This window comes from Capricornis sumatraensis, chromosome 5 (assembly GCF_032405125.1).
Source record: "Capricornis sumatraensis isolate serow.1 chromosome 5, serow.2, whole genome shotgun sequence".
Lineage (NCBI taxonomy): Eukaryota > Metazoa > Chordata > Mammalia > Artiodactyla > Bovidae > Capricornis > Capricornis sumatraensis.
This window is the reverse complement of record NC_091073.1, coordinates 98690377-98704192: the sequence shown is the minus strand read 5'-3', so window position 1 is coordinate 98704192 and position 13816 is coordinate 98690377. Positions and strand designations below refer to the sequence as shown.

General features: G+C 40.6%; 1 protein-coding gene across 1 annotated transcript; it reads right to left on the bottom strand.

Annotated features, from left to right (window-relative positions):
* Positions 1–3276: 3276 nt before the first annotated feature.
* Positions 3277–10678, bottom strand: SSMEM1 (serine rich single-pass membrane protein 1). Its single transcript, XM_068973467.1, has 3 exons — positions 10496–10678; positions 6152–6206; positions 3277–3764 (listed from the first exon to the last, which is right to left on the bottom strand). Exons 1-3 carry the CDS (start codon positions 10676–10678, stop codon positions 3277–3279), a joined length of 726 nt encoding a protein of 241 aa, XP_068829568.1.
* Positions 10679–13816: the final 3138 nt, after the last annotated feature.

Genomic DNA, 13816 nt, shown 5'->3' with positions numbered 1-13816 from the left:
AAAGTCTCCCAGTCATGTCTGACTCCTTGAGACCCCATGGACTATGAATTCTCCAGCCAGAATACTGGAGTGGGTAGCCTTTCCCAACCCAGGGATTGAACCCAGGTCTCCTGTATTGCAGGCAGATTCTTTACCAGCTGAGCCACAGGGAAGCCCAAGAATACTGGAGTGGGTAGCCTATCCCTTCTCTAGGGGATCTTCCCAACCCAGGAATCAACCTGGAGTCTCCTGCATTGCAAGCGGATTCTTTACCAACTGGGCTATCAGGGAAACTCAGACGGATTGGTCAAGAACCCACCTGCAATGCAGGAGATCTGGGTTCGATCCTTGGGTTAGGAAGATACCCTGGAGAAGGGAATGGCAACCCACTCCAGTATTCTTGCCTGAAGAAACCCATGGACAGAGGAACCTGGCAGGCTATAGTCTATGGGTCGCTAAGGGTCAGACACAACTGAGTGACTAACACTTTTTTTTAAAATCACTTATGGCTGTGTAGGAGGTGGTAATTGACTTACCTTGAAATCAGGACTTTCCAGCTTCAGAGAATAGTGGTTAAGACCACAGTAATTAAGAGCCCAAATTCCAAAGTCAGATGACTCGGATTTAAATCCCGCTCCCGCAACTCACTACTATATTTTGAGCCTTTTATTTTTTCATTTGTTTTTTGGTACTTGGGGTTTGATTATTTGGGTGCTATTTAAATAAACAAGGTAACAAGCATCTTGATCATATCAAGTTAGAAATATCAGAATCATTCACTAAATTTTAGGTATTGGCTCCTCTGCTTTCTTTGCCTCTGCATTCCTCAGTTTCTCCTTTTTGCATTCATGAATTCCTTTGCATATTAATTCAACTAAATTATTTATCTATCATGTTGTTTGGCACTGTGCAGGGTCAGAGAGATACAAAGATAAGTCATGGACTGTACCTTTAAAGTTAAATATATATATATGTACATGTATATGTATATATATATGTGTGTGTGTGTATATGTATATATATGTATATGTGTGTATATATATGTATATGTCTGTATATATATGTATATATATGTATGTGTGTGTATATATATATATATTTATTTATTTATTTATTTATTTATTTATTTATTTATCTTCCCAACCCAGGGACATATATATAAATGACAGAGGGTCTTGCAAATAAATACAGGCATTAAAATGCTAAGAGTGATGAACTTCCCTGGTGGTCCATTGCTTAAGAATCCACCTACCAATGCAGGGGACACAGATTTGACCACTGGTCCAGAAAGATGCCATGTGCCACAAGGCAACTAAGCCTGTGAGCCACAACTACTAAAGCCTGCATGCCTGAGAGACTGTGCTCTGCGGTAAGAGAAGCCACCACGGGAACCCCATGCACCACAACTAGAGAATAGCCCCCACTCGCTGCAACTAGAGAAAAGCCCACACACAGCAACAAAGACTCAGCACAGCCAAAAATAAATTTTAAAAAATTTAAAAACCTCATTACCTACGAGCCCCCAATTTCCCTTTAAAAAAAAATGTTACAGGTGCTGAGATAGAGAACGTTTCAAGGTACATTGGAGCATAAGGGAGGGCACAGGTTACACCTGAGGGGACAAAGTGGAGGACAATATCAAGAAGTAAAGGAAGTCTTTGTGGAAAAGGTTGATTGCCCAGGTCAAATCTTGAAGCTGTCCTGCTTTTCACTTGCAGCCTCAGACCAATTCGAACCCTGAGGAAATATGATTAAGACAGTCTCTACAAAAAAGCTCAGAAATGTCACCCCGTGTCCTGGATTCCAGGGGCCTAGCTCCAATGGCTGGGGCTCCCACATCGCCTCCCTGGTCTCCTTGCTGGCATCAGTTAAGGAACCTGAAGTCATCAGGAGTAACTTCCAAGTCCACAGTCATAGCTCTGTTGTATCTCTCCCAATACCCCATAACTTGGTATTAACCTGCAGTCTTTATCAATGTGGTATCCAAATCTTTCCTGAACACTTAAGCCCTTCTTAAGTGAGCAGAGCCCTTGTGGCTTGTCTTTGTCAGATTCTTCTCTGGGATCTGGGTCTTATTTTGTATCCCAGTTGGAGTTCTGCCATCCTCCCAAATGGCCACTATCTACCATCCCTGCTTGAATTCCCGGCCCCACACTGGGGTCCCCACCTAACTGGAAAACTTAGCCCAAGTATATCTGGATTGAGACTCACTTTCAGTAAAGACTCTTTCTTTGACAAATTCTAGTTAGTCTCCTCTGAGCCCTCTTCTTACCCTGATCTCACCCTTGGTGCCCATCCTGCCTTTGGCTGCCCAGACCAGTTTTTGCAAGAATTCTGTTAAGTAAGTTTAGTGTTTCCCACCCTTGACATCTGATCAGTTCCTCATCCTCCACTTTTGATGTATAAGTCCTTGGTCTGCCTTTTGCAAGAATCATGCTAGGTCAATTTAGCACAAATTCTCCTACCTCTGGTGGCTCCTTGTAGGAATTTTCTATCCCATCCACTGATACTCTTCCCTTGGCTTCAAATCCCCACTTGAATTTGCTGATTTGGAGTTGAGCTTGATTTCTCTCCCCAGTTGCAATAAGCAAGGATAGCCCATGGCTCAGCTGTCCTTCTGGTCTACTGTAGGAATCAGGCCTCATTCCAGCTCCTTCTCACCAGCCCCAAGCTGACACATATGCAACAATACAGCTCATGTAGGGAATTTCCTGGTGGTCCAGTGGTTAGGACTCCATGGTTAGGATGCCATGCTCTCACTGCTGAGGGCCCAGGTCCAATCCCCAGTCGGGGAACTAAGATCTACAAGCTGCGCAGCCAAAAAAATATACAACTCAGGTAGACTCACCTGTAAATATGGATCTGGGGAACTGGGGCCAATTCTATTCCAACCAACATTCCCTAATTCATTCAGTCAACTGGATAATCAAAACATATGAATAAATTTAAGTGGTTTCTAAACATAAATATATTTTCAAAGACCTTCCTTATATGTATTACAGACATTAACAAAATACATACACTCAAGGCATAAAATATCTGTCTTGTGCTCTTTTGCATAAAAAAAATCATAGTGGATACAGATCTCTGATGCTTCAGTGGTGCCATAAACAAATTCACTGGCCTGTTTTTGGACAAAGAATTATCTGAAATTTTACCTCTTGGGTTCCAAGAATTTTTTTGTTGTTAGTAGAGAGACTTTATTGTAAAAGCCTCCTCATCTAGACCTCTGGTGACTTTTCATGTTTTATTCATCTCTTTCATTTGGCTTCAAGTGAGGTAAGGACTTGATAAAATTCAAAATTTACTGAATTTTGTCTTAATATCAGGTCCAAAATTTTCATCTCCCTTCATTGAGCTTGTTACTGAAGCATTTTGAAGGAAATGGCAAGTTAGCCATTCATTGGTTCTCATGGCTTTGCAGTGGAGGCAGGGCCTTTCCCTGATTCGGTAACCTCCCATATTCCTTTGCCTCTGAGTTGTTTTTATCTTCTTAATACTGGCTGGTGATGGGTGGGGTTCACTTTCACTCTCCTTCCATGAGGAGGCTCCAGAGTTAGATTCTTCACTGTCACACTCAGTTGTATCACCGTCATGTTGGGTCCGATTCACTTGATTGAATTCAGAATAGCGCCTTGCTCGTCTTTGTTCAAGACAGGCATTGACCAAAGCCACTTCTGAGTCAGTTACAGGGGTAAGTTGGCTCTGCTTTGGTTTTTTCATCATTTGCAAAGAATCCCAGGCACCCTCTTTGCCTCGCCGCTTATTGGAAATATCTTTGCTTTCTAACAACAATGAAAGAAATCAACAAGTTAGGCACATTTTTGGTTACTATAACCTCATCTTACCTAAAAAGGAAGCCTATGGTGTGGCTCACTCTTTGCTGCCATTTGCCAAGCCACCACTTTTCCCCACTCATTTGCAAGTGTTGGCAGCTGACTTCATTTTCCAGTGCCATACCCAAACTCCTAAAAACCAAAAGGATCAAACAGATGCTTGACATATTACCTTTGAAGTTTCATGGACCCTTGAAATAATATCAACGGAAAGGTCTCCAAACCTTTCTGAGGAGGACCCTTTTAACTTTTGCCTTGATGGTTTTTTTTTATATATTTTTATTTACTTACCTGGCTGCACAGGGTCTTAGTTGTGGGAGGTGGGATCTAGTTCCCCAACTAGGGATCAAACCGAGGACCCTCGTATTGAAAGATCAGAGTCCTAGCCACTGGACAGATTGAAGTGTGTATATGAATGTGATTTGGGTAGCAGAAAATGAAAAAGGATTTTCTCTGTATACACTGGTGTACTGGACTTGGCTTATACCAGCCAGCTCACAAGAAATGATAAACTTTCCAGAACTTTGCGAGACGGCTGTTAAATGTAGCCATTAGTAAAAATTAAATTATACATGCTTACCACTAAATCAATTTGCTACAAATAAATATAATAAATACTCAAAACTCATCACTTCCTTAATTATTTTACTACACTTCATTATGAGGTTTGCTCTTGAAGCTACTATTTATGTCTGTTCTTTCTGGATATTAAAAATACTATGTAATGATGTGCTGGTATACATCTCTTCCTAACTCCCATGTTCAGTGACATTATGTTGCTGCTGCTGCTGCTGCTGCTGCTAAGTCACTTCAGTCGTGTCCAACTCTGTGCAACCCCATAGACGGCAGCCCACCGGGCTCCCCCATCCCTGGGATTCTCCAGGCAAGAACACTGGAGTGGGTTGCCATTTCCTTCTCCAGACATTATGTTGGTAACCTGAAAGTAGTTTTGATGGGATAAAAATCAACAAGCACTAAGAATCAGGTCTTCATTTACGTAGATTTGTCTAGACAGGTTCTGTAGATCGTCTAGACAGGCTTCCCAGGTGGCACTAGTGGTAAAGAACCTGCCTACCAATGCAGGCGATATAAGAGACCTAGGTTCAATCCCTGGGTTAGGAAGATCCCCTGGAGGAGGAAATGGCAACCCACTCTGGTATTCTTGCCTGGAGAATCCAATGGACAGAGGAGCCTGGTGGGCTACAGTCCATGGGGTCACAAAGAGTCGGACACGACTGAAGCAACTTGGCACACAATGCAAAGTAGTGGAGAATATGTTACTGATGCAGATAACATTTAAAGGTATCATGTCTGCAGCTGCTATAATGTGAACAGCATCCAAAAATGAGGAAATATTCTTCCAGAGTATTCTAAAACTATTATCTAGCTCAGCAAAGAAGTCACTCACATCATTAACAACCAAGTTAAGTTCCAACATACCTCTTTCTGTTTCTTTCGTCCTATTCCTTAGTCATATTGGAACTAAACCCATTTATCTATTTGTAACTATAGGTTGGCTAAGGCTGAAAGTGGCCAAAATCAAAGAAGTACTTTGTGAGAATCAGTGGTCTATATGGAATTTAACATAAAGTATATTATATATTTTATTATTTGTAAATTATCTGATATACATACTTTATACTAGTAAAATTTTGAATGATATATACCACACACATTTTTGGAGAGCCAGTTGTTAAAGACTTATCAGCACACCACTGCTTGTGCGTGCTTAGTCACTCCAGTTGTGTCTGACTCTCTTTGACCCCACAGACTGTGGCCTGCCAGGCTCCTCTGTCCATGGGATTCTCCAGACAAGAACACTGGAGTGGGTTGCCATTTCCTTCTCCAGTGAGAAAGTATGAAGTGAGTGAAGTGAAGTTGCTCAGTAGTGCCTGACTCTTTGCCACCCCATGGACTGTAGCCTACCAGGCTCCTCTGTCCATGGGATTTTCCAGGCAAGAGTACTAGAGTGGGTTGCCATTTCCTTCTCCACCACTGCTTATAAGTTATTCAAAAAGATGTCATGTATAGCTCATAGTCTTCCAGAAACACTAGCAATAATTATGTGTGAAAGGCAAGCTGTGTGATGGGAGAATGCTGAGAAATGAAAAGACAGCTTGAGCTCTACCTACCAGTAATGTATAGCCTCTAGCAGCTCTGCTGAAGTAGCTAAGCTGTCCTTCTGCACCAAAGCAAAGTGCTCATTCATGGGCCACCAGAGGTCTGGGGAGGCTCTATAATGCTCTTGACTGTTTATCTCTGTTGTCCGCTTTCCACACCCAACACATATTTTTTTTTTCATCATAGTCCAACATCAAATAAGTACTGGCTCTTACCTTTACTTGGTGAAGTACTTGTCCCATTGTCTTCATCCTTTTTCTTCTCAGACATCTATTTCAGAAATACAGATTAGTAATAGTGATCTCAGTTGGTTGTTTTTCACTCATTTTTACTTTGACAGTCTAATTTTAAGCAGTCAGTGTGGTCCAATAAAAACTTATTGAGTTCCTATTATAGTGATCCTACTTCTGCAGCCCATTAAGAACCCCATGCTTTGACAGCATGATCTACCAAAATGTTTTGAACAGCAAAATGGAAAAAAGATTGAGAGAAAATAAGACCAATGACAACCTATAAGTTATAAAGTTTTCCTGAACTCACTGACATTATAGAGAAATACTGTTTAAATGTCATTTTAAAATGACTCAGACAGTAAAGAATCTGCCTGCAATGTGGGAGACTTGGGTTCAGTCCCTGGGTTGGGAAGATCTCCTGGAGAAGGGAATGGCTACCCACTCCAGTATTCTCATCTAGAGAATTCCATGGACAGAGGAGCCTGGAAGGCTACAGTCTATGGGGTTGCAAACAGTCAGACACGACTGAGCAACTAACACAAAACACAATCTTAAAAAAATGATAGTACTAGGATTAGTTTTAAATTACTTTTTAAAGGACATTTTATCAGGTCACATTATGATAATTCTTTAAGATCTTTATATGAATTTATAGACTTACTATCTCCTAAATCCTTCAGAAACATGCCTCCAAAATGCAAGCATAATATATTACTTGTGAAAATGGCAACCAGAAGAAATTGATTTCTTTTAATAATTCCAATTTCAAATATTCTGCCCCAATACTCCATAAATATATTTGTCCCATTTTTCAGATCAATATTCCACTTTTTGATGCTAAAAATTGTTTTGCCAAAAAATACACACACAAAGCAACTCTTTCAGAATATATCAAGTACTTTAGAAATACTCATAACACTTTTGGCACATAATAATTCTGGGAATCTATCACTCAGAAATAAACTCCAAAAGAAAGTTTAGTGTATAGACATATTCTCCCAATGTAATTAGGATAATATAAATACAAAATTCAAAAGTAGAAATAGTTAAATTATGATATAATCATATCATATACAGTTATAAAAATTATTATAATAAGGCTATGTCATAACATGAGGAAATAAATGTTATAATGTTAATCTAAAATCAAGATGCAAATTTGTATATGCAGTATGATCACAACTTAGCTAAAAAGATGAAAAGAAGAAATACTAAGGAATGTACACAAGAGTTAGCAATAGTGGCTTTGAGAGTTGAAACTGACTTTTTTTTCCATCTAATCCTTCCAACTGTCTACAGTTAGGGGAAAAATGAATGTATGTAGAAAGCCAAACTACCTTTGGATTGGAAAGTACCATTCTTGGGTATTTATAACTGCAGTCTGAGATCTTTGGCCCATTCTTTTCTTAATACTCCATCTTCACAAAGTTTGGTAAGTTTCTCTAATGAGGTACCTCTTTGTTTTTTGAGTTACTGAAATAATTTTCTGAGAATTTGGAGTGGAATCCTCTTTAAGGATACCTTTTGAAGAATGTTTTTGGGTGGGCTTATTTTAAATGTAAAATGTTTAGAGATGATTATGAAGATATTAGAAGTTTATGAACTTTTAAAAGTTAGGTTTATATTCTTTTCATGGAAAGCTTCCATATTTGAGTTGATGTCAAATCAAAATACAATCACAAAATCAAAAGAAAGATTTTACATCAAGCTAAGTGGAATCATATGAACTATGGTTACCAAAAGTATTTTATTAAGTGTCTCTGGGTGTGACTCAGTTGAGTGAAAACAGCAGAAGTGCCTGCCCCAAAGGGGAGGGTAGGACGGTGGGGAGCTCTGGGCTATAGCTCTGCCTTTCTACCACTGGGATTTTACCAAGCCACTTAACCCCTTCTAAGCTCCACTTCCACATATGCAAAAAGAGGAGCTTGGACTGGGACTGGGACTGTTTGGAAAAATACCAGCACTGTCTGAATAAACACTAAACATATACACTAAATATAGCATATATAGTCTATGAAAGCAAAAGGGTAAATGTGTCTTGCTGCTGCTAAGTCACTTCAGTCGTGTCCGACTGTATGACCCTATAGACGGCAGCCCACCAGGCTCCCCCGTCCCTGTGTCTTAAAAAGTGGCAAATCCAGAGGAGATCAGTGTGCTTTATGTTGGAGGATAATTATCACCACATTTCCATCATGATTTTACCATTACTTCAAGGTTTGTAAATAAAGGTTCATAATTTAGCAGAGAAAATTAAGTTCAAAGTGAAGGAAAAATTTCATCCTTTTTGACTAGCTCGAATGTGGTTCTCAGATTTCAAATCTGGGACCCTTTAAAAGAAGCAGTTGAATGGATTATAGCTGCCATAAGGGTATAAAGAGAAAGACAAAACCTCTAAGATAATTAAGGTTTTAATCAGCACTTCAGTTCAGTTCAATCGCTCAATCATATCCGACTCTTTTCGACCCCATGGACTTTAATCAGCACTGAATAGATATAATTCAACATTTCAACTATGCCATGAAACAAACAAATGATATGGCAGGAAACCTGGGTCTATTCTGTCATAACCACTCATGACATTGGACAAGTCGTTTAATCTCTTTGGGCTTTATCGATGGAAAAAAAAACAACAACAAACAAACAAAGGAAGGATACTGATATCTTCCTTGCCTACAAAGAGGAGGCTGGACGATATGCTCATTTGAGGTCCTTGAAGCTCACTGCTCTATGACTCCGAAAAGCTGGTGCAAGTATGGGAGCAGAGAAATAGCTTAGACCTCTCAAATGGTCTTCATGATGAAACTGTCAAGAGTCATTTTCAATTTTTTATTAATTTTCTAAAGTAGCTTTTCTTGTCAGTCTAGACAAATTCAGTGTAGTTAGCTAGGGAGTCTAAGACCTGTATAAGTTACCAGTATTCTGAATATTCTTTTGGCAAAATATCTACCTTAAGCATATAGACTGTAGATAAAACTTCTTTTTACGGGGAGGAGGTAGAGAATAGTCTTTGATTATTATAATGGAATCTAGCTGGCACAGACAAAATATGCCTCCTCCTCTCCATCCATCTAGAGCTGACATAGCACTCAGTCTAGCTGACCATTGCCAGACCAGTGCTCTCGCTGTAAGGCTAAATGGTAGTGGGTTTATTAATCATCAGCCTGGTAATAATAGCCAGCAAGGATTCCATATCAGTGACTTTTAAGACCTCGGTTACTCATAATATATGGGAGCATCAGAGCTCTGATTAAGTGGACTATCTCACTCATGTGTGTGTGTGAAAGTTGTTCAGTCACATCCAGCTCTCTGTGACACCATGGACAATAGCCTGCCAGGCTCCTCTGTCCATGGAATTCTTCAGGTAAGAATACTGGAGCAGGTGAAAGAAATAAATAAAGAAAGAAAGTATAAGTCACTCAGTTGTGTCCAACTCTTTGCAACCCCACGAACTGTAGCCTACCAGGCTCCTCCATCCATGGGATTTTCCAGGCAAGAGTACTGGAGTAGGTTGCCATTTCCATCTCCAGGCAATCTTCCCAACCTGGGGATCAAAACCAGGTCTCCTGCATTGTAGGAAGATTCGTTACCATCTGAGCCACACAGAAGGCCAAGATGGCATTTTCTTCTCCTTGTAGTGGTCCAGAGGGGCGACTTTAGCTCTGTTTAGTTTAGTTCTGGATCTTATTCTGTGTGGATAATGTACTGCCTCATTCCCACAACATGTATCCTATAAATATGACAACTTTGGAATCTTTGATTAGAATTACATGGTAACAAAGGGAATTTGGAGGTCATTAACCAGCAGGGAAGTTTTATCCCAGCTTACTTAGCATGTGGAGAACTTAGCAACTGAGAACAATCTAAATGTCTCAAAATTGCAGATTTGCTATGGTGCAACCATAAGACAAAATTATTCAGTTATTAAGAGTGCTTCTTCTGTGTGAAAATAATTTGATGAAGTATTACAACATAATGTTAAGTTTATAAAAGCAAGATATGAAAATCTATACAACATAATGCAAACCATCTAAGATAAAAAATAGAGATGAAGAGAGATATACTATGATACAAAAAAAAGAACTAGAAGAACATACTCCAAAATGTTAACAGTGGTTATCTCTAGGAAATAAGAAACAGTAGATAAATTTTTGTCATCCGTTTCTATATTTTTGGATCCTCTAGAATGATACTCCATTATTTTCAAAACTAGAAAACAAACTTGTAAAAACTAGTTTCACCACTGTAAAATTTATTTTATGGAAATTCCCTAGTATACAGTAAATTTATTTAAATATATATTGTTTAAAATGAAAAATCATATCCTACCCAGACAGAAGCCCGAGAGAAGAACATCAGGACCAGTATAATGACAAAATACCAAAGCAGGAAGTTCCCTATTACCCCACAAGAGTCATCCTTCCGGCATTCATAATCTTGATTTGGGATGGTAAAACTTATAGGAATGGCAGGAGGATCCACCTCCCAAAATAAAGAAAAAAGATCTCCCATGATGACTTCTTGCTTTGAAAACAAAACACGCTCATAGGGATGAAGATGACTAGGAAGTACTTGAGGTGTATGACAACTTCCTTGGCAACCTATTATGACATATATACTTCATTAATTGTGACAGGAACTGACAAACGTTTCTTGTAGTGCTAAATTTTTGGAAGGTTTGTGTAAGTCACATCTGTGAAAATTTAAGGTAATTCCCCATACCTCAATATGGTGTGTTCTGCCTTAATCGTTTTGTGTGTCTTGAAACTTGTATACATGGTATTTTCTTTACGTAAATCTAAGTCTCTAAGTTTCTAGTTTCATTTTTCAGTCTCTGTGATATATATCATACCATTGTAATTTAACATACATAGTTCTAATGTGTTGTAGACTGAACTGCGGTCCCCAAAAAGCCTATGTTGAAACCTCAAGCCCCGATTTGACTATAATTGTAGATAGAGCCTGAAAAGAGATAATACGGTTAAATGAAGTCATAAGGATGGGGCCCTAGTCCAAAATGACTGGTGTTCTTATGAGAAAAGGAAGAGACATCAGGAATGTGCAAGCACAGGGGAAAAAAGAAAAGGCTATGTGAGGACACAGAAGAGAGCCATCTGCAAGCCAAAGGACACAGGCTCAGGAGAAATCAATCCTGCTAGCACCTTGGTCTTAGATTTCCAACCTCTACAACTGTGAAAAGAATTGATTCCTACTGTTTAAGCTATGCAGTCTGTGGTATTTTCCTATGACAACCCTGGAAAACTCATACATAATGCCAACAATGTATCTAAATTAGGTAGTAGTAGTGTTCCTTTCTGGAGAAGGCGATGGCACCCACTCCAGTACTCTTGCCTGGAAAATCCCATGGATGGAGGAGCCTGGAAGGCTGCAGTCCATGGGGTCGCTGAGGGTCGGACACGACTGAGCGACTTCACTTTCACTTTTCACTTTCATGCATTGGTGAAGGAAATGGCAACCCATTCCAGTGTTCTTGCCTGGAGAATCCCAGGGACAGGGGAGCCTGTTGGGCTGCTGTCTATGGGGTCGCACAGAGTCGGACACGACTGAAGTGACTTAGCAGCAGTGTTCCTTTCTAAGCCTTGAATAAATGCACGGTAATTCACAGATTACATTAAGAGGGAAAACAGATGTGTCTGTTGTGAGTTACATCAAACATGTACAGTTTCTTTCAGACATGTGTTGGGGAGGAAACTGGTATTCCAATTTTGTGTGTGTGTTAGTTTTTCAGTTGTGTCCGACTCTTCTTTGCGATCCCATGGACTATAGCCCACCAGGCTCCTCTGTCCATGGGATTCTCTGGGCAAGAATACTGGAGTGGGTTGCCATTTCCTTCTCCATTCTAATTTTGAACATTTGAACAATTTTCAAGTTAGTTCATCCCTAAATCTAAAACTAGAGTAAACCACGGTTGCTGCTAAGGCAATCTAAAAATTATAAAAACTCCACTTTAAAAAAATTGGTTAGATCTTTACGAGCATAGCATACCTGCCGATTTTCATTAACATGCAATACCACAAGAAAACTTCATTTTCTTCTGTTGGACCTTAGAAGCATTTTAGGAAGGTTTCTGGCCATTGAGACGTGCTGTGACAATCCACTAGCTTATCAGGACACAGTGTGATGTTTTTATTAGAGGCACGCTTCTCTGCATCCCCACAAGCAAGTCTCCAGACCTTGTGCATCCTGAACCTTGACTGTTTCAGGCCCGCGTCCCCTCCTCCAGGAAGCTCGCGGGGATCTCTGGCTGGGCCCGCCACGCTTCCTTGGGGCTCACTGCACTGCACCTCACCTATCTTTCTAGTGCACCTTCCCGCCTCCCCATTCCACCCCAATCCCCTCTCTGAGCTACTCCAGGCAGAAACTAGGGAAAGTTTTACTTTCACATTATCCCGCGTGTGGTTCAGCGGCACATTATATTTGTTAAATAAAAGCAAACTGAACTCCCTGATGAACCTTTTCCTCAGGACCAGAAATTCTTCCAAAGAATATGCATGAAAAGTAAAGACTGTTTCTTTTTAAAACCTCAAAACCACTAACAACTTTAACAAAACACAATTTGGTTTTTCTTGTTACTACTGCAACCTCATTACACGGATATTTAAAATTTTACATGGGGTCAGGACACATAATTTTTTTTAACACAGAGGTGTGAAAAATGCTTTCTCATTGCTGACGGTGTCTGGACACATTACCAAGTACTCTGCATCCTACAATTACCCACATTGCTTAATAAAATCTGCTCAAAAATATGAGTCCATAAACGCCCAAAGGAAGCTAAATGATATTAATATATAGAAAATCAGCTTGTTATAGTTATTACTTTTTAACTGTGGGTTCAGAACCTGGTCTGAATTTTTGCTGCTCAGCTTTCTCCCCGCAGCAAAGTGGGAGCCACAGATGCGGAGGCTGTTTCCCTGGTAACGCTCCTAGCCTCCTTTCCCCCGCCCCTCCTCCTCTTCCCGCGAGAAGAGACAGTCCCGTCCTTCCGGTAACTGTAGACGCACCAGCGGGTCGATTTTGCTGTCGCGCTTGGTTTCGCGCATGTGCAGTGGAGAGTGGCGCGAACCCGCCGCTTCCGGCTGAAGAACACGGTGCGTTTTCGGGGTCATCTTTGTGCTTCCTGGACTAGGAGTCCGCGCGGGCCGTAGGAGTTTCGCGCCTGCGGACCTGGGGAGGGTTCAGCCAAAGGGGAATGTGGCCAGACCACCCACTGCCCGTAGTGGAAGGGAGGCAAGAAGTCATAGGAGTTGCTAAAGTTTGTACTGGGACAGCCAGGGAGGGAAGCTTTCTGCACTGGGGAATATTGACTCCTGGTCAGGGTGGCAGGAAGGGTACTGGTCTGTACTTAATGGGATATGACTCCCTAGAGCAGGAACAGGCCTTAACACTTGTCTGCAAAAGACTGGCCCTAGCGAAACAGAGGAAGTATACATCCCAATGTGGACCAAAACTGCTCACTGTCCCCACTCACCTTTACTCCCTTCACACCGCGAGTACTCGCCCTTCTAAAACTTAAATCCTTATACTTTTATTAGCAACACAAAACAGAGATGGCCTGGGTGCAGAGTTGGTAAAGATCGTAGGCAGTTAATGATTTCTGCACAAGCATGTAGCAGGAGAATAATGACA

Coding starts and splice junctions, on each gene's coding strand:
- SSMEM1 (XM_068973467.1), bottom strand. CDS start 10,678: ATGGGAGATCTTTTTTCTTTATTTTGGGAGGTGGATCCTCCTGCCATT. Junction 6,207..10,495: donor TCTCTCGGGCTTCTGTCTGG/GTAGGATATGAT, acceptor TTTCTGAAATAG/ATGTCTGAGAAGAAAAAGGA. Junction 3,765..6,151: donor AAGTACTTCACCAAGTAAAG/GTAAGAGCCAGT, acceptor CATTGTTGTTAG/AAAGCAAAGATATTTCCAAT.